General features: G+C 42.3%; 1 protein-coding gene across 1 annotated transcript in view; it reads left to right on the top strand.

Moving 5' to 3' along the window:
* DGKH (diacylglycerol kinase eta) overlaps positions 1–25,581 on the top strand; it is a 257,951-nt gene that overhangs the window by 187,103 nt on the left and 45,267 nt on the right. The window contains exons 11-17 of the mRNA XM_077811963.1: positions 3,737–3,845; positions 4,128–4,267; positions 6,426–6,513; positions 9,196–9,281; positions 11,033–11,132; positions 13,101–13,377; positions 14,981–15,109. Coding sequence (XP_077668089.1) covers positions 3,737–3,845; positions 4,128–4,267; positions 6,426–6,513; positions 9,196–9,281; positions 11,033–11,132; positions 13,101–13,377; positions 14,981–15,109 — 929 coding nt within the window. The remainder of the gene's footprint in view (positions 1–3,736; positions 3,846–4,127; positions 4,268–6,425; positions 6,514–9,195; positions 9,282–11,032; positions 11,133–13,100; positions 13,378–14,980; positions 15,110–25,581) is intronic.

Raw genomic sequence — 25,581 nt, 5'->3', positions numbered from 1 at the left:
ATTCTAAAAAAGCTTTAGGGCAGGTCTGTACTACCGGTAAAGCTGATCTAACTTACGTTACACAGGGGTGTGAAAAAGCCCCTGCAAGAGCAACACAAGTTTCGCACTGTCCACGCCAGTGCTATGTCAGAAAGAGATGCTCTCTCGCGACATAGCTTCTGCTTCTTACCGCAGTGGAGTAATTAGGCTGACAGGAGAACGCCCTCCCATTGGCATAGCGCGCCTTCACCAGGCATGCTACCGCAGTGCTGCTGGATCAGTGCAGCTGCCCCGATGTAGCGCTGTAGTGTAGACTTGCCCTTAAAATTTTGGACACAAATGGCACTTTGAAAATACTGTAGGAAATCATGTGGTTGGTTAAGTACAATAGCTTTTCACTACTAGAGACCTAAATTCAGGTTACAGTTTAGGTCACAAATGCAAATGAGTTATTCTGTGAGCTTTACGCAGAATTTGTCATGTCTTTGTTTGAGACAAAGCCAGGACTGAAATAGCAGAGGTAATGGAAGACAAGGTTTAAGTAAATTGGAAGAGATATAGGAGGGAAACTTGCCCAGTCTTTGCTATATTTCAAGCTACTTCAATGCTTTAATAAAATACTAAATTTATATACAAATGTTTGTGACCTAAACCGATTCCATTCAAATATTGCTTTGTGATTAAATGGCCTAGTCATGTCAGGTAACACCAAGTGAATATATTGATTTTACATTTTTAAAGATGCAGAAGTGGGAGTGCTGAGAGCCATTGAATGAAACTGTAAACGTTGTATATAATAGAAACCACTACAAGGCAGGGGTGCTACTCTACCCCCCACCCCTAGTTCTAGCACTTACGTGCAGAACTATGTTTCTATGATAAAAATTTAAAAATCCCCCCCCCCCAATAAAAAATGCCTGTATCTATATCTGTAACTCACTTTCCAGCAAAAAGAAAAGGAGTACTTGTGGCACCTTAGAGACTAACCAATTTATTTGAGCATAGGCTTTCGTGAGCTACAGCTCATCTGAGCTGTAGCTCACGAAAGCCTATGCTCAAATAAATTGGTTAGTCTCTAAGGTGCCACAAGTACTCCTTTTCTTTTTGCGAATACAGGCTAACACGGCTGTTACTCTGAAACCTGTCACTTTCCAGCATAACCCTAATTTAGATTCAGACTTAACTTAAACATCCTTTCCACCTAATATTTCACAGCGGTCTCTTGTCAGAGGAAAAAGAGAGGAAGCTTCAATTGAATTGGACAAGCCATTTTTGAGAGATGAAAATTTGAAAAATGAATCTTAAGTTTTTTAAAAGTCTGAGGTTTTTGTAAAGTTGTATCTCAAAAGCACCTTGGTTTAAATACTTGACACAGTACTAAAGTTGGGAGGTGATTCACTATGGCAGTGGTTCCCAAACAGGGGTCTGTGGCACCTGGTCTATCAGGTGATGCTGATAACTTCTTGTTTTCAGCTATTAGAAAGGCAAAATCTGATTCTCTGTATAGTGTGCTTCTGGAGGATTATTTCTGTTCCTGGCACGGCAAATATCATTTTGGCATCAGCTTTGTGATTCCAAACACTGTTTGAGAAGAGTAATATTGTCTTGTTTTGAATATACATCTGCCTATTATACAAGATTCATTATTTTCATTAGAAATGTCAAACACTTCATAGACTATCAGGGTTGGAAGGGACCTCAGGAGGTTATCTAGTCCAACCCGCTGCTCAAAGCAGGACCAATCCCCAATTTCTTCCCCAGATCCCTAAATGACCCCCTCAAGGATTGAACTCACAACCATGGGTTTGGCAGGCCAATGCTCAAACCACTGAGCTATCGCTCCCCCCATGTACATTGGCCAAACCGGACGGTCTCTGTGCAAAAGAATAAATGGACACAAATCTGACATCGGGAAGCTTGAATTAATGTGCAAACTAGATACCATTAACTTGGGTTTGAATAGAGACTGGGAGAGGCTGGGTCATTACACATATTGAATCTATTTCCCCATGTTAAGTATCCTCACAGCTTCCTGTCAACTGTCTAAATATGCCATCTTGATTATCACTACAAAAGTTTTTTTCTCCTGCTGATAATAGTTCATCTTAATTAGCCTCTTACTCCACTTTTTCATGTTCTCTGTATGTGTGTGTGTATATATATATATATAGTGACAAAGCTCTGTCCTTGCCCCTGTGGGTCCCGCATTTCCTGGCAGATTTCATTAGCCTCAGAGGCTCACTGTGACCGTCCACGTAACCCTTCTCTCTCTAGAGACAAGGGTCACAGTCTACTGAGCCATTTTCATCATAAGCTAGCGAGGGAGATGAGGAGAAGTTATCCTTCCTTGCACAGTCTCTGTTGTCTCCCAGTCTCAGTGATTAATCAGGAGGCAGTGGTGGGGGGAAAGAGCCCGGGCCCACCCTCTACTCCAGGCTCCAGCCCAGGGACCCTAATAGTATCCGCTATGGTAGCTGACCTTTTAGAAACATGACATGAACAATTCCCTGGGCTACTTCCCCCACAGCAGCCCTCACTTCCTCAAGCTCCACTTCACCCTTACCTCAGGCCCTCCTCCTTTGTGCCTGATATGGTGTGTACTTCTCAGTTTCTCCAACAGCACAACTTCCTCCCACAGCTCCTGACATGCACAACCACATGACTGACTGGGAGGCTTTTAACTGGTTTCAGCCAGCCCCTGATTGGCTTCAGGTGTCCCAATCAACCTAGCCTTCTCCCTGCCTTCTGGAAAGTTCTTAATTAGCCCCAGGTGTCTTAATTGACCCCGAGCGGCTGCCATTTCTCTTATCCTGGTACCAGGGATTTGTTTAGCCTGGAGCTAATATATCTATCTCCCACTACTTTTCAAAAATCTGACATTCACATTATATGCTTCTTTTAGAAATAATGCTAAGATGATACATGTTCTGGAAAAAAAAATGCACAAAAATACCCAGCCCTATTTTTATCATTTAAAGAATCAGTATTTTTTTAGTATTTCTCCCCTTATTTTCTCTTAGTTTTCCCATTCCTGCTCTCTCTCCTCTTTGATCTCTATTTCTTCATGTCTCCTTCTCCTTTCCTCTTAGTCTCTCCTCTCCATTTGTTCTCTGTCTCCTCTGTCCTCCTTTTCTTTATCCCCTACGGAGAGTATTGTATTGTATATCTTGGCAGAATTTGGAGAACTGAAGGAACTGGAGGCAGGTAAAGTCTATGAGTAGAAACAAGATATTGTTGGAAGATCCAGTATGAAATATATTCGCTCTGTTTGCCTTATATACTCATGAGCACCATGTCATGTATAGTCATTGATTTTCCTTTGGTTTAGAAAAGTCACAAGTTGGCAAGGGACATCCACATTCTGGACCACACCCTGCAGTCATTACTTAACCTTTACTGGTGCAAAACTCCCATTGACTGCCATGGTGCCTCAAACATCTGACTTTGATTTGCATTCTCAGAGCATGGACTCTATGGTTTGCCCAGTATTCTGACAAACCTCATTTTTAAAAAACCTGAAAACTGCATGATATCTTAAAGGGAAAAATTTCATTAAAATTCTGCATGTTATTTCCCAGAAAATGTGGTAGAGTATATTATAACAGACAACGTATAAGTTACATATGGTGAAGTAGTTGGACTTATCTACATCCCTATTATCATAAAAGCAAAAGCAGGCACCTATGTACCCCACAGGCATTTTCACTGAATATCCATTAATGGGCATGAATTCTAACCAGTTGCATTTTCCCTTCAGTTTACGGTTATTTCAGAAGTTTGACAATTTCCGGATTCTTGTATGTGGTGGAGATGGAAGCGTTGGTTGGGTTTTGTCAGAAATTGATAAACTCAGCTTGCACAAACAGGCAAGTGTATGTACTTACTTTTTTTTTTCTCCCTTTTCCCACAGATAGATAGATAGGTAGGTAGGTAGAGAGAGGGCCAAATCCTGTAGTCCTTACTTAATCAACACTCCCACTGAAGTTGCTGGGAAATTTGAACTGAATATAGACCATAGGATTTGACCTACAGGTTTGAATTAGTAATCAGCTATATAATTAACATTTGCTTCTTGAAACATTTGTGTTAGTTCATGCTTCCAGTTCTTTTAGTTGCAATAAAAGATTTGTTCTTTTGCTGTATTTCAGTGTCAGCTGGGAGTGCTTCCCCTTGGTACTGGAAATGATCTTGCCCGTGTCCTCGGTTGGGGAGGGTCATGTGATGATGACACACAACTTCCTCAGATTTTGGAAAAGTTAGAACGAGCCAGCACTAAAATGCTGGACAGGTAAAAATATAAGTATGTATGTGTATTTGTGACAAATTTCAGAAACATTTGCCTGGGTTTCTAATGGCCTAAAACTCTTTCTCAGCGGTTTAATTGTTGTTTGTTTAAACAGCTTAAAAGGTAGCACATTAACAAAACCCATCACCAGTTGAGTTCATTTTCTTAGTTTTGTTAAGACTTTCTTGGTCCAAAAGCAACTGTTCTCCCTCTTCCTTGTTTTGCATGAGAGCTGCATGCCAGCTGTGTTCATTCATATAGCAAAGGAAGATCTTTGAGTTTTTAAAAAACAAATTGGCTGTGCTGACAATCCAAGGAAGACATCATACCCTATTGTTTATTAGTGTGTATATGTGTTTTGTACACGTGTGTGTATGTATGTGGATATTATAAAATAACTACATACTACCCCCATTCCCATGTCTCACACAAAATCAGGAGTCCTTTTTAATGTGAACTCCTCATCTGATCACTTAATCATTTTACAACATAAAAAAGTTCTTGTTATTGATCCTTAGTAATAACTTTAATGTAGGCATTCAGAAACGTGCCTAGAAGACTATTAATAAATCACTTTTTTCTGTTTTAATTAAAAAAAACTTGGTCACTTCTCCCCATAAATTCCATAGACTGTTTCCAAGGTCATTTTTTGGCAATTGCTTGCTTTCTTTTGCATATATTGAGGCATTTTAGTTTTAGCAGTTTCATACTGTCAGTGCTATGCAATACTGTGCTATGCCAGAAAGAAGTTGGTATTAATGAAGATTCATTGTCCCAGAACTGTTCTAGATTGAGGTGTCAGTTGAGGAGATTTTGGAATAAATTGATAAACTAAACAATAACAAGTTACCCGGAGCAGGTGGTATTCACCCAAGAGTTCTGAAGGAACTCAAATGTGAAAATGCAGAACTACTAACTATTGTACGTAACCTATCACTTAAATCAGCCTCTATACTAAATGACTGGTGGATAGTTAATGTGACACTAATTTTTTTAAAAACAGCTTCAGAGGTGATCCTTGCAGTTACCGGCCAGTACGCCTAACTTCAGTACCAGGCAAATTGGTTGAAACCACAGCAAAGCATAGAATTATTAGACACAGATAAACATGGTATGTTGGGGAAGAGTCATTATGGCTTTTATAAAAAGAAGTCATGCCTCACCAGTCTATTAGAATTCTTTGAGGGGAGTCAACAAACATTTGGACAAGGCTGATCCAGTGGATATAGTGAACTCAGACTTTCAGAGAGCCTTGGACAAGGTCCCTCACCAAAGGCTCTTAAGCAAAGTAAGGAGTCATGGGATAAGAGGGACAGTCCTCTCAAGGATCAGTAACTGGTTAAAAAGTAGAAAACAAAGGGAAAGAATAAATGGTCAGTTTTCACATGGAGATAGGTAAATAGCAGAGTTCCCAAAGGATTTGCACTGGGAACAGAGCTGCTCAACATATTGCTAAATGATCTGGGAAAAGGGGTAAACAGTGAAGTTGCAAAGTTTGCAGACTATACAAAATTACTCTAAAATACTGGGTTAGGTGGACCATTGGTCTGACGCACCATGGCCATTCTTATGTTCTTACCTCAAAGTGTTTTAGAAAGGAAAGTAAGTATCATTAGTCCTCTTTTACAGATGGGGTTACTGAGGCACAGAGAGGTGTGAAGTGACTTTCCCAAGGTTACACAGTAGGTCAGTAGCAGAATTTGGGAATACTAGCCAGGTCTCCTGACTTCCAATCCAGAGTCGTATCCAGTGCACCACACTACCTGCTATAAGTATCTGATGCATAATGAAAGTTGATGGGAAGTTTTTATACAGGAAGTAATTTGGATATCATAGGTAATACATGTTAAATAATTAAACAGTGAATTGTTGTGAGATGACAACAAATTCTCATAGCTCAGTGCCTTGACTTCAAGACTTGCTGATAATTCACAACTCCCACTAACTTTCTAATAAGAGTTTTTGTTGTTCAGCATGCTCAGGGTGAAATCCTTTTTGAGGCTGAAAACTCCAGGAAAGACCCCTTATGTGTGTGATTATTTAGTAATTGGTCACTGAATTTTCTTTCTGTTGACAAGTGGAAGTGTTTGTTTTGTGGATGTTCTTAGAAGACTCTGATAATTTGGAAAACTTCAAAAGCTGCTGCTTCTATTTCCTTCAGATGGAGTATAATGTCATATGAACTGAAATTACCATCAAAGCCTTCTATTCTTCAAGTTACTCCAGAAGAGGAATCTGGGGAATGTCAGGTGAAGCTTTATTTTGCATACACTTGGCTATTTGAGTGACAACACTGAAAAGATAACGAAAACAGTTCTGAGAAGTGATACAGGAAATAAGAAGTCTCTTCAATTGCTCTTTAAGTCAGATCTAGTTCATGTCATAAGTATGTAATATAATAAGGTTTCCATTTCTTGGTTAAAATATTTCATATGATTTTTCCAAAAAAAGAGTGAGGTGAGTGGATGGTCCTCATCAGAGGGATCAGAAATAACTCATACCAACAGTGCAATAATTTTCTTGTAAAAGCAAACATTTACTAGTATATCTTGAATTTGGGAAAAATTAAATGAGAGGTTTTTTGGGAAGGAATCTGCTTTCTTGCCAAGAATAAAGGCATTTTGGACCTGATGAAAGTGCCTTACAGGACTTCATGTTCTCCTCTCCCCTTTTTGTCCATTCAGAAGTCTCCAAATAATTGCTAGACTGGGGGAATATCCTAATACAGCTTTCAAACTAGCTGCCTACCTCACTGCTATTGTAGCATCGATCTGGGGGTGGAATGAAGTGTTGTGATTAAATTCATGTGGTATAAAAATGTAGTTATGTCTGGAAATGGTAAAATGTCACCCTCCTGCAAGATTCCATGCAGCTATCAATCTTCACTTGAGAATGCTTGAGAAACAGAAATTAATTAGCAGGTTGCTGATTAATTTAACCATTCAAACAGTACCAAATCTATTTGGATAGTCAGGAGTTGTTAAACTCTGGGAGCTCATTAGATAACTGAGATGCAGAGAGGCTGGGGTCCCAACAGCTGAAATTCTACTGTCCTTTTGCAGTGAGGGTGCTGAAAGCCAGTGATCCCCCAACTTTTTACCTCTTCTCCCTACCCCACAGAGCTGGGGCACACAGACAGGGGTCAGGGGGCCAAGGCTGGGACCACAGCTGGGGATGGGAGCAGAGCCCCAGGTGCAAGGCTGGTGGCAGCCAGGGGACCCCGGGTGCAGGGCTGATGGCAGCTGGGGGCCAGGAGCGGAGAACCTGTATTTCCCATACCTATGGTCCTTTGCCACACAACTCTGTCACCAGTGGATAGATGTCAGTAATGCACTGCAGAGTTTAGGTATTCTTCTAACATTTTGTAGAACAGTCAGTGCCTTCAAATACATCTTCATCTTCTATAGTTAAGAAAAAGAAAATGTATGGAATGTTCCAGTTATATCTTCCTATGAAATTGTTAAATTTAGTTCCAATTAAAGCTAAAGAAACTAATTGTAGAATACTTGTAATCTTAGTATTTAGAGACTAGGTACCATAGGCCATTTTGCTAACTGTAAGTATTCTGAATATAAAGGATTGTTTTCTTTTGGGCACCTTGAACTCCCCCGCATATTAATATTTTCTGTATGGTTTAGTTTGGGTTAAACTGAATTTTAAGTATTTGAAACAGTAGAGACTAATAGACCAATCTTACATTATGTGTTGTACCAAATTGCAGCATTGATTTAAAATGGTAGATATTCACACACACACACACTCTCTCATTGTCATCATAACCATTTCATTTGGGCCACATTGGGAGCTCAGACATCAGTGTTTGTTCTCCCATGCTACATTTTATTTATTTTCTCTTTAAAATTAAAGATGTTTCATATCAGAGCTCTGGAGCTAAGGTGGGTGGATAAAGGAAAAGAAGGAATTATATTTCTACTTATTCCAGTCATGAATGGAAACCCAAGTAACTAATGTTTAAATATCAAGAGCACACAGTCATTTTGAAGCAGAACTTAGATTTTAAACTAAGAGCTAGATCCATACCTGATATGGACTGCCCACCATTAGGGACAGCGTGGAGCTGCTAGAGAGAGTGTCAGGAGGCAGAATGGCTCACTGGTGCACAGAGAAAAATCATATGCTATTAAGGTGTAGCTTGCTTCTCCTACATGCTGGTGCAGGGTGAGGTCTATGGACATGGTTCTGGTCCATGATGCCTCCCTACACCCTCCCTGAGCATAGGGGGTGCAGTTCTGTGTGATCCTTACGCAGACTGTGCAAGCGGGGGGCATGGGAGGTCTCTGTGCTCTTCCCTGAATGCATCTTCATGAAGGCCAAGCAGAACTTGGTGACAAATGGTTTATTGTCACAAATGGTTTATTCACTAAGGGCTAGGCTTTGATAGTATTATACCAGTTTAGAAGCCCATACTCCACTGCTCACCCTATTCACTTCAGTGGGACAACTTGTGGAATGAGGTACTGTTCAGTACTAATTAGGATTTCAGAAGCTGGCCCTAAAACTGTGATTTATTCCCAACCCATTGATTTAGTTGCAGGGTATCTTTCACTTTTTTCTGGAAAAAAGATTCTGACTATTATAGATCTGAAATCAGACCATCATCTAGAAAAATAGGATGATATTGTTGGCTATGGAGGGTGATAACTTAAAGGAAACCTTTAATTGGATTTTTAGCACAGAAATAACTATCATTAATTTTTTATCCAGAAAAGAGAGAACTCTAATTCAACATCTCACAGTCACTGTGATTTTGAATATTAAATTGCAGCTAAGGGGAAGCATCTGACCTTTCTGCACTAAGTGTAGATCTAATATTTTGGAAGTAATCCCACTTATCTGGGAATATAATTACCACTTTGTGTTAAATGCTAACACGGGTGGAATATGAAGACTCATTTTTGCTGCATTTTCAGATATCTGCTTATGAGGATTCAGTTGCTGCTCATCTCACAAAAATCCTCAATTCTGATCAACACTCAGTTGTCATATCATCTGCCAAGTGAGTTGATGATTTTGATGTATAGTGTGTGGGATAAATTCTTGTGTACCATCTACATATATGAACATTATAACCTTTCCAGTAAGCTCAAATTCCTTCTGACTCTTGATCAGCTAGTTTGACCTAACAGTATCCTGATTTACATGTTATAAAGTACGGTTGGTTTCTTTTTGTAATTATGTTGTATTGTATAATTATATTGTATGTGTTAATGTAATTTAAACAAATCAATCACACAAAAATCTTAAAGATCATGTAATGCAAAAATCACTTAGTTAATTAAGACATTAGTATACTGAGTTAAAATGTAAGCCATATTGTTACTTCTGCATATAAGAGATCTGGTTTACTTAAAGTGGTTTTTTTGTTGTTCATATCCTTTCTTTTAGAAGCACACACATAACCATTGTAGAAGTAGGAGTCTGCAGCTATATGTAATAATTAAATATGAGCTCAAGCCACAAAATTTTGATACCAAATTTGAACACCTCTATATATGAGGGCACATCTCTCTGGAAATCATGAATCCCATATGAAATGCTAGTGTTCCATTTGACCTTGCTGAGAAAAAGAACATCAGAACGGCCATGCTGGGTCAGACCAAAGGTCCATTTAGCCCAGTGTCCTGTCTTCTGAAAGTGGCCAATACCAGGTGCCTCACAGGGAATGAACAGAACAGGTAATCATCAAGTGATCCATCCCCTGTTGCCCATTCTCAGCTTCTGGCAAACAGAACCACGGACAGCTCAATGTGGGCAGGGACCAGGGGAGCAACAAAGGAGCTCCTGGCTGCCTGCTGGGACTGAGTAAGGACTGAGCCCGGGGAGGGCCACAGGAAGATAGTGTCTCCAGAAAGGAAGCTCTGGGGATATGACCCCATACCAGGGCCAGGATTACTTAACGACTGAGCCCAGGGAGGGCTAGAGAGACACCAGCCAAGGGGTGGTGAGACAGGCCCCTTGTGGACTGTATACCTCAGAAGGGGTCCGTTCTGATACACGTACACAGTGTGTGTGTGACTCAGCGGAGGGCTGAGTCACTGGAAAACCACCTGGGAACCACTGAGAGGGGTCACCAGAACTGAAAGACTGCAGACACACCGTACCAGAAGGGGGCACTCTCGAGAGGTGAGTGCTGGCCCAGTACAGACCCCTGTACCCACATAGAGTCTCACTGAAGTCTGCATGAGTGCAAGGGTCTGCCCATGTGGAATGATTTGCAGATTGGCCTAAGTCCATAGAGGGAGCACAAGTTGCTATCAACTCTGCTGGTATGGTTGATGATACTGATAATGAAAGGTATGCAAACAAGGCAATAAATAAAAATGACCATGTTAATGTCATCTCAGTTAGAAATAGAAGGGAAAACGGAAGGAAGGAGTAGGGAACCAATGTGTACCAAAAGGCACTGGAGACTTAAAAAGAAAAATATAAAATCTACTTTTAAAAATGATTTGATGGTGTCCCCTTTACAACCAGAATGGTTTACAGTAGTATACACTGTAGAGTAATGGTTATAATCGTATTGGTTCGTCCACTTCCACCTGTGAAGTGTGTGATTTTAAAACTTTCACTATAACTTTTTCTTAATGTTCTCATGCAAAAGAAGCATGGGAGTTCTCTTTGAGTTTGGTGGAATTGTAGTAAGAGAACCAAAAATAAGTTAGTAATTAAAAAATACATCCAATAATCAATATTAATAGATACATCCAGTTCATTTATTTCTATTTTACTCCCTTTTTTTATCCAAAGGATATTATGTGAAACTGTAAAGGACTTTGTATCCAAAATAGGGAAGACCTATGAAAAAACAATGGAAAATGCAGAGGAAGCTGATACCATGGCCATTAAAGTAAGAACTTTTCATAACATGTTTTTTTCCAGCTACTATTAGGTTTTTAAAATTTAATGAAAATTAAAGTAATTCAGGGGACTGGGTATTGTAATTCAAAAGTAGTTTAGGAGACCTGACCCTATTCTCAATGAGGTCAGTGGCTATAAGTTGTTTTTCTTTCCATTAAAGGGACCAACTTTACATTAGAAAACAATCTATTAAATTTACTAAAGATGACCTTTTTTCTTTCCCATTCCACAAAATAAAAACAAGACTCATAGACTATAAGGTCAGAAGGGACCGACATGATCATCTAGTCTGACCTCCTGCACATTGCAGGCCACGGAACTCCACGCACCCTCTTCTGTAATACACCCCTAACCTCTGGCTGAGTTACTGAAGTTCTCAAATCCTGATTTAAAGACTCCAAGTTACAGAGAATCCACCATTTGCACTATTTTAAACGTGCAGGTCACCGGTGCCCCATGCTGCAGGTTCTCTGCCAATCTGACCCGGGAGAAAATTCCTTCCTGACCCCAAATATAGCAGTCAATTAGACCCTGAGCATGTGGGCAAGACCAACCAGCCAGACACCTGGGAAAGAATTATCTGTGCTAACTCAGAGCCCTCCCCATCTAGTGTCCCATCACCAATCATTAGAGATATTTGCTGTTACCGGTATGATGGGACTGCAGCTACATGCCATTGTAGGCAGTCTCATCATACCATCCCCTCCATAAACTTATCAAGCTCAGTCTTGAAGCCAGTTAGGTTTTTTGCCCCTGCCGCTGACCTTGAAATGCTGTTCCAGAACTTCACTCCTCTGATGGTTAGAAACCTTCGTCTAATTTCAAGTCTAAACTTGTTGACGGCCAGTTTATATCCATTTGTTCTTGTGTCCACATTGGTGCGTAACTTAAATAACTCTCCTCTCCTCTCCCTCTGGTATTTATCCTTCTGATGTATTTATAAACAGCAATCATATCTCCCCTCAGCCTTGTTTTGGTTAGGCTAAATAATGGACACTTGATGTTATTGAAAAGCTTATCAATTGAAAAAAATATTTATTTACTTTTCAGTTAATAGAGAGCATGTATCCTAGTCCAGGGGTTCTCAAATTTCATTGCACCGCAACCTCCTCCTGACAACGAAAATTACTGCATGACCCCAGGAGTGGGGACCGAAGCCTGAACCCACCAGAGCCTTGCTGCCCCGTGGACGTTGGGGGGAGGGGCAAACCCAAGCCCCCACTGTCCTGGGCAGGGAGGTCAAAGCTCAAGGGCTTCAGCCCCAGGCAGGGGGCCTGTAACATGAGCTTCGGCTTTGGCCCTGGGCGGTAGGGCTCGGGCTTCGGCCCCAGGCCTCAGCAAGTCTAAGACAGCCTTGGCAACCCCATTAAAATGGGGTCGTGACCCACTTTGGGATCCCAACCCACCATTTGAGAACTGCTGTCCTAGGCATATATTGGGAAAGTGTGTAAAATGCATGGTTACAAACACAGTCATTTGCAGAAATATACTGCTGTTGGAATTGACTTCTCTCTAAAAGGGATACAATTAATTGCAGTAAAACAATGGGATTGTGAAGAGAAAATAACCAGCTGGAGGAGGAGAGACAATAGTACATATAGTGGGCCAGGCTGAAATCACAGACCCGTGATTTAGGGTGGGTAAGGAAATTAAGAATCTGGTTTGCGAGAGAAAAATTACATAGCAGAAAAAAGAATACTTACTTTGCTGACTATGTTGCTGTACAATGATGCCTTTGTATTTCAGTCTCTGATATTATTTCTTACCTGTATCCTTAAACAAAACAGAAAACTATTAAAATAGTGTTTAATGAAGAATACAAAAAATATCTTGCACAAGAGAAATCATTATCCAAGCTTAGACTTTTAGGTCCCCACACTACAGTCTGGTAGTTAACTTTTGAATTGACACTCAAGTGATTTTTTTTTCTTTTTGTTTGTATGTGTAACTTTGTTAGTGTTCAGAATTAAATGAGAAGTTAGACCTATTGCTCCAGGCTCTTCACACTGAAGCCCAGGCTACTCCTATCCTACCACGGATCACTCCCCCCATTGTAGAGGAAGAAGTTGAGGAGTTTTCAAGTGAAGAATCCTTGTCTGAAAGCAAGGAACAGTTAACAGACAGCATTGCAAAGTCTTCCACTCAGAAAATCTTCAAACCAAGAGAACAGTTAATGCTGCGGGCAAACAGTTTAAAGAAGGCAGTGAGGCAAATCATTGAACAAGCAGAAAAAGGTGAACATCAGTAAGGGTTTACTTGTTAACCATAGAGTGTCACTGTTTCTGTGGCATAAAGTTCCATTGTTAATATTTGATTCCCATATTCTTACATAAATTCAGTAGATGGTTGTTATAAGCTGTCTGGCAAGACATGCCATGTGTTAGAATACTCCTATCCTATATATAGAGAGAGAGAGGGAGAGGGAGAGGAGTATTCTGTCTGTCTGTATCTTTATACCATATTCATTCCTGTGCTATCTGATAGACAAGATGGAGTCCTTAACATGACATTTGTTTGCTGCCAAAGGGAGTAGCTAGTGGAGATGTACTCAACAATGTAAGAAATCTCTACCAAGTACTACTTTCTTTGCTCCTTTTGTCATATTGGTCTGAATTCCTGAGAGGAGTACAAGCACGTATGCTTTGGGTTTTGTTTTTTAAATTTGCAGAAATAAATGGCATTCCTATTTTTTTTCTTAATCTTGCACTAAAACTACTTTCTAAATTTATAGTTACTGAATTCATTTTCTTATAGAAAAGTCTTATGATGTAATTTAGCTTACAGGAATATTTTTCTTTAAAAATGAAGAAATTGGATGCCAAAATTGGGTGAAAGTAGCAAAAAGATTGCATAGTTGATCACCAGAAGTCAGGGACCCACTTCTCCAGATGCTACATGTGTACAGCTTCCATAGGTGTCAGAGGGATTAGCTTGCATGCAGCGGCTGGGAAATCAGGCTTCTTAGTGCTAAGTTTTGCCTTCAACAGTAGTGTTAGTTTACCTGTGTACACATAGGTACATATATTTTCTGTTCCTATTTTTCTGATTAAATGTGTAGCTTCATATGTTGTATATCAGCACATGTTTACTTCAAAATGGACAGGATGTGACAATGTCTGAGTGTTCTCTTCAGGTTCCTCATAGCATAGGTAGGCTACATTATATAACTATAATTCAGAGTTTCATTTATTTAAAAGTAAAAGAGAAAACTTTTGTTTACAAAATTAGTGAGGTTTACAAAAATGTACTTGTAGCAATGCACCTGCTTTGCACTGAGTCTCACAATTACTGTGGGTATTTGTGAATGCAGGTGGCCAGCTTTACATAACTAGCCTTAAGCATGCTCAGACACTATACCTGATTGCATGCACAAATTAAGCACACAGTTGTGTGCATGTAATTTTGAAAATTACACCCAAAATATATTCTCAGAATATACAGTGATATTAGAAAATTTGACCCAACTATATAGTGTATAACTGGGCTAAATGGGATTTCTGATGTAATATGTTTTGTTTACTTTTGTAACTCTTCTCCTTCAGAAAGAAAAGTACTGAAAATTATCAGCAGGAAGCTTTGCCAAACCATCATAGAGTTCCATTTTTAAAGTATTATTATCGATATGGTGGTGAATCACCTCTCAGTTAATTTTTTTCATTATCACTGGCAGAGGATTGGTAAACTGCTCTTGAACTGATTAGGCAGAACGGTCCTTTTCTTAATATCTGTATGTCCTAAATTAGTGCTACAGAAGTAGGATGTTAATTTTCTACAAAAGCTTTACATATGTGTATTTTCTCTGAAGAAATTTTAACTATTTTTCCTCCTGCTATTCAGTTGTGGATGAACAGAATGCTCACACTGAAGATCAAGTGAACCAATCCCCTATAGAATATAGTAAGGAATTGGATGAATCCAAAGAAGAAGAAAAAGAGGAAGATACAAAGGAATATGAATCTCCGACAAGTAAGTAAATCCAGAATAAAATTCTTTAAAACTCTATAGAGTATTACTTCTATTATGAAACCAAAGTAGTGACTTCATAGTTAAACTGGTTAGACAGTTTCCATTATTAGCCTGATTCTGATGCACATATACACCCTCCACTTTTTGGGAAAAAAAGTCATCTTTGTGAGTAAACTGTCCTATATATCTCTCGATAGCAGCCATCTTGAACTTCACCTGGCTTCACTTGTAGTGGCTCTTGAAACCGGTATGAAGCCTGAAAGTGGGGCTCAGTGTTGTAAGCTTTGATTGTTGTTTTTGCAAAGCTTATAACTTCTTTGAGGTATTGTATGGTTCTGTTCTGTTGTTTTGACACCTTCCTGAGAAACAGCAGAGTGAAACCTTCCTGCACCTGATATAAGTTGAAAAGATCAGTGCAGGTTTATATGAGACAATCATCTGTTAGAATTCGTGTTCTCAACAGGTCAGATTTTAGTTTCAGATGGAAACTGCTGACAGTTTTTAATCCATAGGTGGGAGGCGGGTGAGTTTAATATGATGTTGGAACCTTAATTGTTAATATCCTGAATTTCTGGCTTTTTTTTTTTTTTTTTTTTTTTTTTAAACTATAGCATTCTGTTAATGCTAGTTAATGGATGCAACATTCACAACCCTAACTTTTATTTTTTTCTATGTGGGTATCTTTCCAAACCTTTGTTTCTCTATGTGGTATTTGGGCAGATGACATGCTAAGAATCCAGAATGTGCCCTTTGGAGTCTGGGCCATATTCATCTACTTTGGTATCCTTACTAGGACATCATAACTATATAACAGAAACCTGATTTTATGTGCTAGATCTGTATTGTTGTTATATATTTTAAAGAGGGAACAAAATGTTACTGAAATTGGCACAAACGGCAATAAATAAGTGTGCACTTACCAGAGAGGCTAGGGTTTTGAAGGACTGAATGGGCATGGAAACGAACTTGTTCCGTGTAGGTGGTTCCTTTTAAAGCAGGGTTAGAGCACAAAGAAGGGCTAATGTGGGAAGCTTCTGTTCCTGCTGCCTGTGCTGAGCCCTTTTGAGAGGATTTCAGACTCTAAGGCTGGAAATTTTTATGACCATTACGTTTAAAGTTTAATTATAGTTGTCAAGGCTGAATCCCAGTCACTTTGAGTGTAGGAAGTGAAGCCCTCAAGGATTTTAAAAATTAATACTTGCCACTCCAGGCTTGTATTAAACTCCCATGGTTACAGCTTCTCTCTGACCTTGGCTTGGTAAACGCTGCCACCACCCATGTGCAAAAAAAACCCCTTTGAACTGAGGAGGGAGCACTTGGAAATTCCTTCCTGTGGGGTACCCTCAAGCTATTTCACACTCCCCTCCCCGCCCCTCAGGGAAGAGCTGAGAAAGAAAACAAAGGAAATTAGCTGTGGCTACCGGCTAATCAAATCACATGCACAAACCTCTTAGGACACCAAAAATCCAGTCTGTTCTTAAAAAAGGTAAATTTTATTAAAAACAAAAAGGAAAAAATTACGTCTGGAACTTAGGCTTTTGCTAGATTTTAAAAGAGCAATTCCAAAAATCAAGCACCCAAAATAGCTTTCTTGGGGGTTCAGCTTAAAGGTTACAAGCAAACAAAAGCATCTGTGGTTAGCACAGAGGGGTCCGCAAGCCAATAATAAATAAAAGAAATAACCCTAATCACGTCTAGCTAAACATTCTGATCTACTTACACATTTGGAGTTCAGATAAGTAGTTCTAGGCATGATCTGATGATTTATGATCATTCTTGGCTTAAGCTACTTATAGCATGGCTGTTCTGATCCTCCAGCCCAGAGAACAACAGACAAAGGGAAAATTTATTTTCCAATTTTAAAAAGTTTTACCTTCCCATTGGCTCTTTTGGTCAGGTGCCCACTTTTTTTTTTTTTTTTTTTTTAACCTAGGGGACTTTTTAACCCTTTACAGGTAAAGCAAGTAAAGAACAGCTACCAAGAGGGATTTTACAGCTAACTGGTTGGCTGTGTGTCCATCAAAGGGAGCTATCGCCCACCTTTATTATCACAATAATAAAGAATGAAACTTAGAATTTTATTTTACTTATATTGTTAATTAATTGTTGGTGATTAGGTATTACCTTTAAAATGGGGATGTACCATGTGCTGGGGCTCCCCATTGCCATACTTGAACAGAAATGGGCTGAGTTGAATTATTTGGAGGTGGACAAGCCAAAGAGTCTGTTATGTTAGGAAAAAATATTTTTCTAAGAAGTCTCTGCTTCATATACAGAAACTTGTGCTGAATTTGTTCTTCCACAAATTCTGCTCTTAAAATAATGGAGGGTTGCATATCAGAACCACAGTATTTAAAAATAAATATGTAGACCTTTATTTAAAACAGCATGTGCAGAGTTGAGCATCCTCGTTATAATAACATCCTCGTTATTGCAAAAAGAGAGAGACGAAGCTTAACCTAACTTTGTGGTAGTTTGCATTTGCTGATTTCATGGCCGATAAACATTTCTGTTAGATAGGAATAGCCAACAATACTGAACTTGTTTGTGCATCAAATAACCATTGCTTCCTAGAGTAATACTAGTGTACTTATTAGGAAGTTGTATCAGTATTCATACATCTAATGTGTGAAGTGGAGTACATGTTAATATTGTCAGTGGGAGATGGGTATTTCAGGAGAAACCATGAAACATTAATTCAATTACCTGCAATGAAACATCGGTTTTACTCATGAGGACTGTGTTCGTTTTTATCAGATCAAAACTTTATTTTTATTGCAGCTTATCCCCATGAGTCTCATCTGTCAAATAAAGAGCAGCTGTTCTGCTGATTTTTCTTTTAATGCTACTGCCTTGTTCCTGAGTACCGAGAAAACGAGTTGTAAGAATAGCACTGTGAATTTTTGAGGAGCATTATGCAGAGTGAAAGATAATTGTGTTCTGAGTATTATTTGCTAATCCTCTGAGATTCTTCCTCAGTTGCTTTATGAAAGTAGTATTTTCCATGCATTAATTACCTTAGTCTAAATAGATAATAATGTTTAATTAGATAAAATTTGAATATCATTTTCCATCTGTATTTCTGTTTTAGCTCCCTAATACTTAAGAATGGTGTTTTGTCATACACACGAGAATCATGTTTTTGTGTTGATATTATGTCCTTCAACATCATCTCCTTATAACGTCTGTAGTTAATTTGTGAATTCTTAGAATTGAAAGCCAGAAGGGACAGTTAGATGACCTAGTCTGACTTCCTGTGTATCACAGGCTATAGAGCCTCACCCAGTTACCCCTATGTTGAGCCCAATAACTTGAATTTGACTCAAGTATATCTTCTGGAAATGTATTTAGGCTTAATTTTTCAGGATGCTGGAGAACCGTCACTTAATTGGTAGTTTGGTCTAATGGTTAATCACCCCTCACTGTTAAAAAATTGTGCTTTATTTCTAATCTGAATTTGTCTGGCTTTAACCTCCAGCAGTTGGTTCTTGTTATAACTTTCTCTACTAGATTTGATACCCTTTACATTCTCCATGTGAAGGTACTTACACTCCATAATAAAGTTACTACTCAGTCTTTGTTTGATGAGCTAAACAGATTGAGTTCTTTGCGTCTCTCACAGTAAGGCATTTTCTCCAGCCCTCAAATAATTTTTGTGACTCTTTTCTGCACTCTCTTCAGTTTGTCAGCATAATAATTCACCCATATGAAATGCAGGACATTTTCACATTGTTCTGTTTGTAATGTGCAAGATTATATTAACTGTTGACTTTTTATAGTATATTTTCTGTGAACTTTTTGAAACCTTGATAGTGCAAATGGTGAAAGAAAATGTTCAGGTCAGCTGATTTCCGTGGGTTTTTTTCTTTTCCGAGTACATGGAGGTCAGCATGGTTCAGGCCATCAGAAGTTGAAGTAGTTTGGACATGTACAGTAAACTGCGGAGGAGATTACCAAGAGCTATCAGGAGTGTGATCATCTTCTGTTTATGCAGGCACACAGAAGTGCTATGCCAAATGCCAATAGGTGTTACAAAATTGCTCTTACCAAGATCACTAGTGACCTATTCCTGGCCATGGCTAAGCACCTCTTTTCCATCCTTTCATCTTTGATCTATCCACTGTCTTTAACACTGATAGTTTGATGGACTACTCAGCTCCTCTACGTAGTGTGATGTCTTATTGATCCATTCTCCTCCATTCTATTAGCAGTTACTTCTGCTGATCGCTTCCATGAGTTTGTGGTCTTTGTGAAGGGTCAGCTCTTGACTGGTTTCCCTTACCAAGCCTTTTGACATCAAGAGACGGGACCTCAAAAGGCTTTCTCTCCCCTGTTGAGTTCAGTTTGGTTTTGGACGAGGAAGGTCAGTATTTCTCTGATTTCCCAGAAACTCAATACCTGGAAGCTCTCTTGCCCCCACATCCTAGTTACGTGATGCCACTTTTGGCAGCCACTGTCAATGGCTAACTTAGGGATTTTAATACAATAATTTTAATCACTGTCAATGATTAACTTAGGGATTTTCTACACAGGAAGTTGTACCAGTATACAGTAAGTACTGTATGAATTTAAACTGCTACAGTTATACTGGTATAACTCTCCAAGAGGAAACTTTTATTCTGTAAAACTGTGCCTTTTTTCTCGTTTATCTTTATGTTGTTTTAGAAGCAGTTTAAGCTAAAATGGGAAGAGCCACTCTTATTTTGGAATAAGAGTGTCTTCATGGAGACTTGCAGTGGTTTAATTGTATCTGTACAATTAGAATCATAGAATCATAGAATATCAGGGTTGGAAGGGACCCCTGAAGGTCATCTAGTCCAACCCCCTGCTCGAAGCAGGACCAATTCCCAGTTAAATCATCCCAGCCAGGGCTTTGTCAAGCCTGACCTTAAAAACTTCCAAGGAAGGAGATTCCACCACCTCCCTAGGCAACGCATTCCAGTGTTTCACCACCCTCTTAGTGAAAAAGTTTTTCCTAATATCCAATCTAAACCTCCCCCACTGCAACTTGAAGCCATTACTCCTCGTTCTGTCATCTGCTACCATTGAGAACAGTCTAGAGCCATCCTCTTTGGAACCCCCTTTCAGGTAGTTGAAAGCAGCTATCAAATCCCCCCTCATTCTTCTCTTCTGCAGGCTAAACAATCCCAGCTCCCTCAGCCTCTCCTCATAAGTCATGTGTTCTAGACCCCTAATCATTTTTGTTGCCCTTCGCTGGACTCTCTCCAATTTATCCACATCCTTCTTGTAGTGTGGGGCCCAAAACTGGACACAGTACTCCAGATGAGGCCTCACCAATGTCGAATAGAGGGGGACGATCACGTCCCTCGATCTGCTCGCTATGCCCCTACGTATACATCCCAAAATGCCATTGGCCTTCTTGGCAACAAGGGCACACTGCTGACTCATATCCAGCTTCTCGTCCACTGTCACCCCTAGGTCCTTTTCCGCAGAACTGCTGCCTAGCCATTCGGTCCCTAGTCTGTAGCGGTGCATTGGATTCTTCCGTCCTAAGTGCAGGACCCTGCACTTATCCTTATTGAACCTCATCAGATTTCTTTTGGCCCAATCCTCCAATTTGTCTAGGTCCTTCTGTATCCTATCCCTCCCCTCCAGCGTATCTACCACTCCTCCCAGTTTAGTATCGTCCGCAAATTTGCTGAGAGTGCAATCCACACCATCCTCCAGATCATTTATGAAGATATTGAACAAAACCGGCCCCAGGACCGACCCCTGGGGCACTCCACTTGACACCGGCTGCCAACTAGACATGGAGCCATTGATCACTACCCGTTGAGCCCGACAATCTAGCCAGCTTTCTACCCACCCTATAGTGCATTCATCCAGCCCATACTTCCTTAACTTGCTGACAAGAATACTGTGGGAGACCGTGTCAAAAGCTTTGCTAAAGTCAAGAAACAATACATCCACTGCTTTCCCTTCATCCACAGAACCAGTAATCTCATGATAAAAGGCGATTAGATTAGTCAGGCATGACCTTCCCTTGGTGAATCCATGCTGGCTGTTCCTGATCACTTTCCTTTCATGCAAGTACTTCAAGATTGATTCTTTGAGGACCTGCTCCATGATTTTTCCAGGGACTGAGGTGAGGCTGACTGGCCTGTAGTTCCCAGGATCCTCCTTCTTCCCTTTTTTAAAGATTGGCACTACATTAGCCCTTTTCCAGTCATCCGGGACTTCCCCGGTTCGCCACGAGTTTTCAAAGATAATGGCCAATGGCTCTGCAATCACAGCCGCCAATTCCTTCAGCACTCTCGGATGCAACTCGTCCGGCCCCATGGACTTGTGCACGTCCAGCTTTTCTAAATAGTCCCTAACCACCTCTATCTCCACAGAGGGCTGGCCATCTCTTCCCCATTTTGTGATGCCCAGCGTAGCAGTCTGGGAGCTGTCCTTGTTAGTGAAAACAGAGGCAAAAAAAGCATTGAGTACATTAGCTTTTTCCACATCCTCTGTCACTAGGTTGCCTCCCTCATTCAGTAAGGGTCCCACACTTTCCTTGGCTTTCCTTGGCCTTTAGAGAGAAGGATGCTGACTATCCTCAGTTATGCAGAGGTTTTCCCTGTCCTCAAGAAATGGAGTGAGATTCCATGCTGCACATCTAAGGAGCCTAGCGGGATGTGGGGGGCTAAGGTGTCTTTAAGCCTTCTTTGCGCTTTTCCAAATCTTGGCTGCTCCTGGGTTCAGAGCAGCCACGAGGACCATTTACAGCCCTGGGAGTTATTTCTAAACACGGGATAGAACATCACCAGTGTATTGATGATACACAGCCTAATATCATGTATTGCACATAGACCTACTAGATCTGTCTTGGCTTGGCGAACTACTTGACAATAGTCAGTTCCAGCTGGATGCACTGGAATTATAGTAGTTTTCTGTCCTCAACCCTGGGAAGATTGAAATCTTGCTGGGGTGGAGGGTCATCAGTATGTGACACCTTCCTCTTCTCTACTATTCCCATTTAGCGAGGTCTTGTTTGGAGGTTTTAAAACAGGTAGTCTTTTTTGATCATGTCCTAAGAGATTGTATGTAGCAGAAAGCCAAGCAGGAGGGAACTGAGGAAGGTTCTAGCTGAAATTCTACAGTCACGTAATGAGTAGCTTCAGAAATAATAGTATTTTTGTTAAACTAAAAAAGTTTCTTATCGTGTAAGTCTTTCTGGATACTTCAGTACTGCTACATGGCAGCTTTACTCTGGCAAACCATGTTTTGGGCATGGGTAGGAGACATTTATTTACTTTCCCAGTTTCTTGTGCTATACCCCAATTTATCCCATTCTTCATCGAGTGCTTGTTCACGTCCATTCCACATTATGTGTGCATGCGTTGCATGCACGAGTATCGGAAACTTTTCCCCTTAGTGGCGGGACCCCCGAGTGGCGCCACTGTGCCATGCATATATACCCCTGCTGCCAACCCCCTCCAGTTCCTTCTTACCGTCCGTGAGGGCATTGGAACAACCTCTCTCTCTTGTATGAGAGCAGTCCTTTAGCCTTTCTCTTATAGATAGCTGTTATCAGTTAGTTAGCATACCTTTGTTGTGCACACTTAAGTGATTAGGTGCTTGGAGGCTTCCAGCACCCGCTCCGGGCCGCGGGACATGCCGCAAGTCCACAGGTTTAAGGCTTGTGCCACATGCTGCAAGCCTATGCCAGTTAGTGACCCCCATGGCTCGTGTCTATGTTGCCTGGGGGAAGAACATCAAACTGAGCGGTGTAAGATTTGCAAGGCGTTCAAGCCAAGAACAAAGAAAGAAAAGAGACTTTCGTTTAAAGCAGTTGTTGATGGAAGCCGCATTACAGCCACCAGACCCAGAGCGCCCGGCGTCGGCTCCAGCTTCCTCGGTGCGTAGTGCCCTGGAGCTGTCCGGAGACCTAGCACCGGCTAAACACCGAAAGCTGTCGGCCCCACAGCACCAGACTAGGCCCCGGCACTGATTGTCCTCCCCAGTGCGGCCCACAGCGCAGCCAAAAGGAAGGCGCGGACGTTCCCCGCATAGGAGGCCGGCACCTTCCAAGGCCCTGAGCACCGATAAGAGCGGGAAGGCCGCTATACCGGCCCTGGCACCGGTGGCTCCAGCACCACAAGTCCCACCGAGCCCAGTCCTAAGTGAGCTCAGTGCGGACGATGGGCTCGAGGACTTAATGGATGCCCTCCACGCCTGACACCTTTGAGGTGGCAAAGGACCTCATTGAGCTGTTGGCGACGAGCCCCCTCCTGTACAGGGAGAATCCTCTGGCACCCATGCCACGGTGCTGTCGAGGGGTAAGCCGGAAATGGTGTGCCGTTTGAGGACGCCATCCCGGCACCTCTCCTGGAGTTGGTCCTGGTCGAGCTCCTTGTCTGCGGACTCCCAGTTACCCACGGGTCAGAAGGAAGTCGCGGTATTGGGAGTGGATCGGCGCGAGGAAGTAACGAATGAGGCATGACACTCCCCAGCACCAATTGGAGACTGGCACCAGGAAGAGTCGAGACGGCCCTCACCGGAGGACTCCCGCAGGTGCCGATCCCGATCCCAAGAACGCCGGCCCTGGTCCGGATCCCGGTCCTGGGGATATTGGTACTGGTCTCGCTCCCGTTCTGTTAGGAGCCGCTCGTCGATCTCTCGCTGGCACAGATCATCGGCACTGCCGTGGCCTTTGCAGTTGGCATTGCTGCAGTCCGGCGCCGACTCCAGCCTTTGCAGTTAATCGCACTGTGCTCTGGACAGCAAGGACCCTCAGACGGGGTGGCACCCCCAATGGGGGCAAACAGGTCACTGGCCCTTCTGGACTCCTTGGGTCTATCAACAGCTCCAAGAGGCCCCATCCAGGGCGAGCTATTTGGTGCAGTGCTCCTGGTCCCTGCAACCACGCCCGATGGCCCTGGAAGCTACAGTATCCAGGCCTCCAGTATCCCCCCAGAGTAAACTGGAGAGACCAGCACTGAATCCGGTGCAGCCCTGAGGTCTCCCAAGCTGGAGGCCCCTCCCGCGGGAGAAGGGGAGCAGGAGGACCAGCCAGAGGGGGTTGAGCAGCTGCTAAACTCCTCGTCATCCCCGGATGAGGCGGTGGCAGGAACAGTGGTGTCTGGCCCTCCACCCATAGACCACAGAGCCCACCAGGAGCTACTGCGTAGGGTCACCCAGAACTTGGGGCTGCAGGCTGAGGAGATGGTTGAGCAGGAGGACCCCATGGTGGACATTTTGAGCCCCGAAGGTCCATCTAGAATAGTGCTCCTGCTCATTAAGACCATCCAATTGAATTATAAGACTATATGGCAGACCCTGGCCTCCAGCACTCCAACGGCCAAGGGTGTGGAGCACAAGCCCCGTCAAAGGGCTACGAATTCTTATTTTGCCACCCAAGTCCGTGCTCACTGGTGGTCTTGGCGGTGAACGAAAGGGAGCGCCATGGTCAACAGGCCCCGGCACCTAAGGCCAAGGAGGCGAAACGCCCGGACCTTTTTGGCAGAAAGGTGTACTCGTCAGGGGGCCTTCAGATGAGGATTGCTAACCAGCAGGCCATTCTCAACAGGCATAATTTTAACTCCTGGGCAGCGGTGGGGAAGTTTAAGGACAACCTCCCACAAGGCTCCCAACAGGAGTTTACGGCCCTGGTGGATGAGGGCAAGGCAGTGGCTAAGACCTCTCTCCAGGCCGCTCTGGATTCAGCAGACACGGTGGCCAGAACAATCTTGTCGGGGGTGGTCATGAGGTGCTCGGCGTGGCTGCAGGAGTCACGCCTGCCACCTGAGGTCCAGAGTACACTTCAGAACCTCCCCTTTGAAGGGTCCAGGCTCTTTTTGGACCAGACAGACGCAAGGATGCATAGCCTCAAGGACTACACTTAAGTCACTGGGTATGCACACCCCAGTGATGCAGAGGAAGCCCTTTAAGCTGCAGCCTTCCCCTCAGCGTCAGTACCAGCCTCGTCATAGGCATGAGCCTTACGGTAGGCAAAGCAGGGATAACAGGCGATGGCGCAATAATAACAATAATAATGTGCAGGGCCACAACTAAGATCAGCACAAATCCCAGCTGGGCACTAAGCCAGGCTTTTGAAGGTGCGCTCGAGGACAGCGTACCAGACCAGTCACCGGATCCGTCCCCTTGTTTCCTGAACCGCCTGTCCCATTTCTCCCGAGCGTGGTCCAGCATTACGTCGGACCGTTGGGTCTTACGCATGGTACGGAATGGGTACTCGCTGCAATTCTCTTCCCTCCCTCCCACCCCCCTGCCCCGTCCCTCTTCAGGGACCCCTCTCATGAGCATCTCCTAGAGAAGGAGGTTCACTTGCCGCTACAGGCGGGAGCGGTAGAGATGGTGCCGCACGGCCTAAGGGGGAAAGATTCTACTCCAGGTACTTCCTCATCCCCAAGGCCAAAGGGGGCCTTCGTCCCATTTTAGACCTGCGAAAGCTCAACAAGTTCCTGGTCAAGGCCCGGTTCCGCATGGTGTCTCTGGCCACCATC

Source organism: Eretmochelys imbricata, chromosome 1 (genome assembly GCF_965152235.1).
Source record: "Eretmochelys imbricata isolate rEreImb1 chromosome 1, rEreImb1.hap1, whole genome shotgun sequence".
NCBI lineage: Eukaryota > Metazoa > Chordata > Testudines > Cheloniidae > Eretmochelys > Eretmochelys imbricata.
This window is presented reverse-complemented; position numbering and strand designations above follow the sequence as displayed.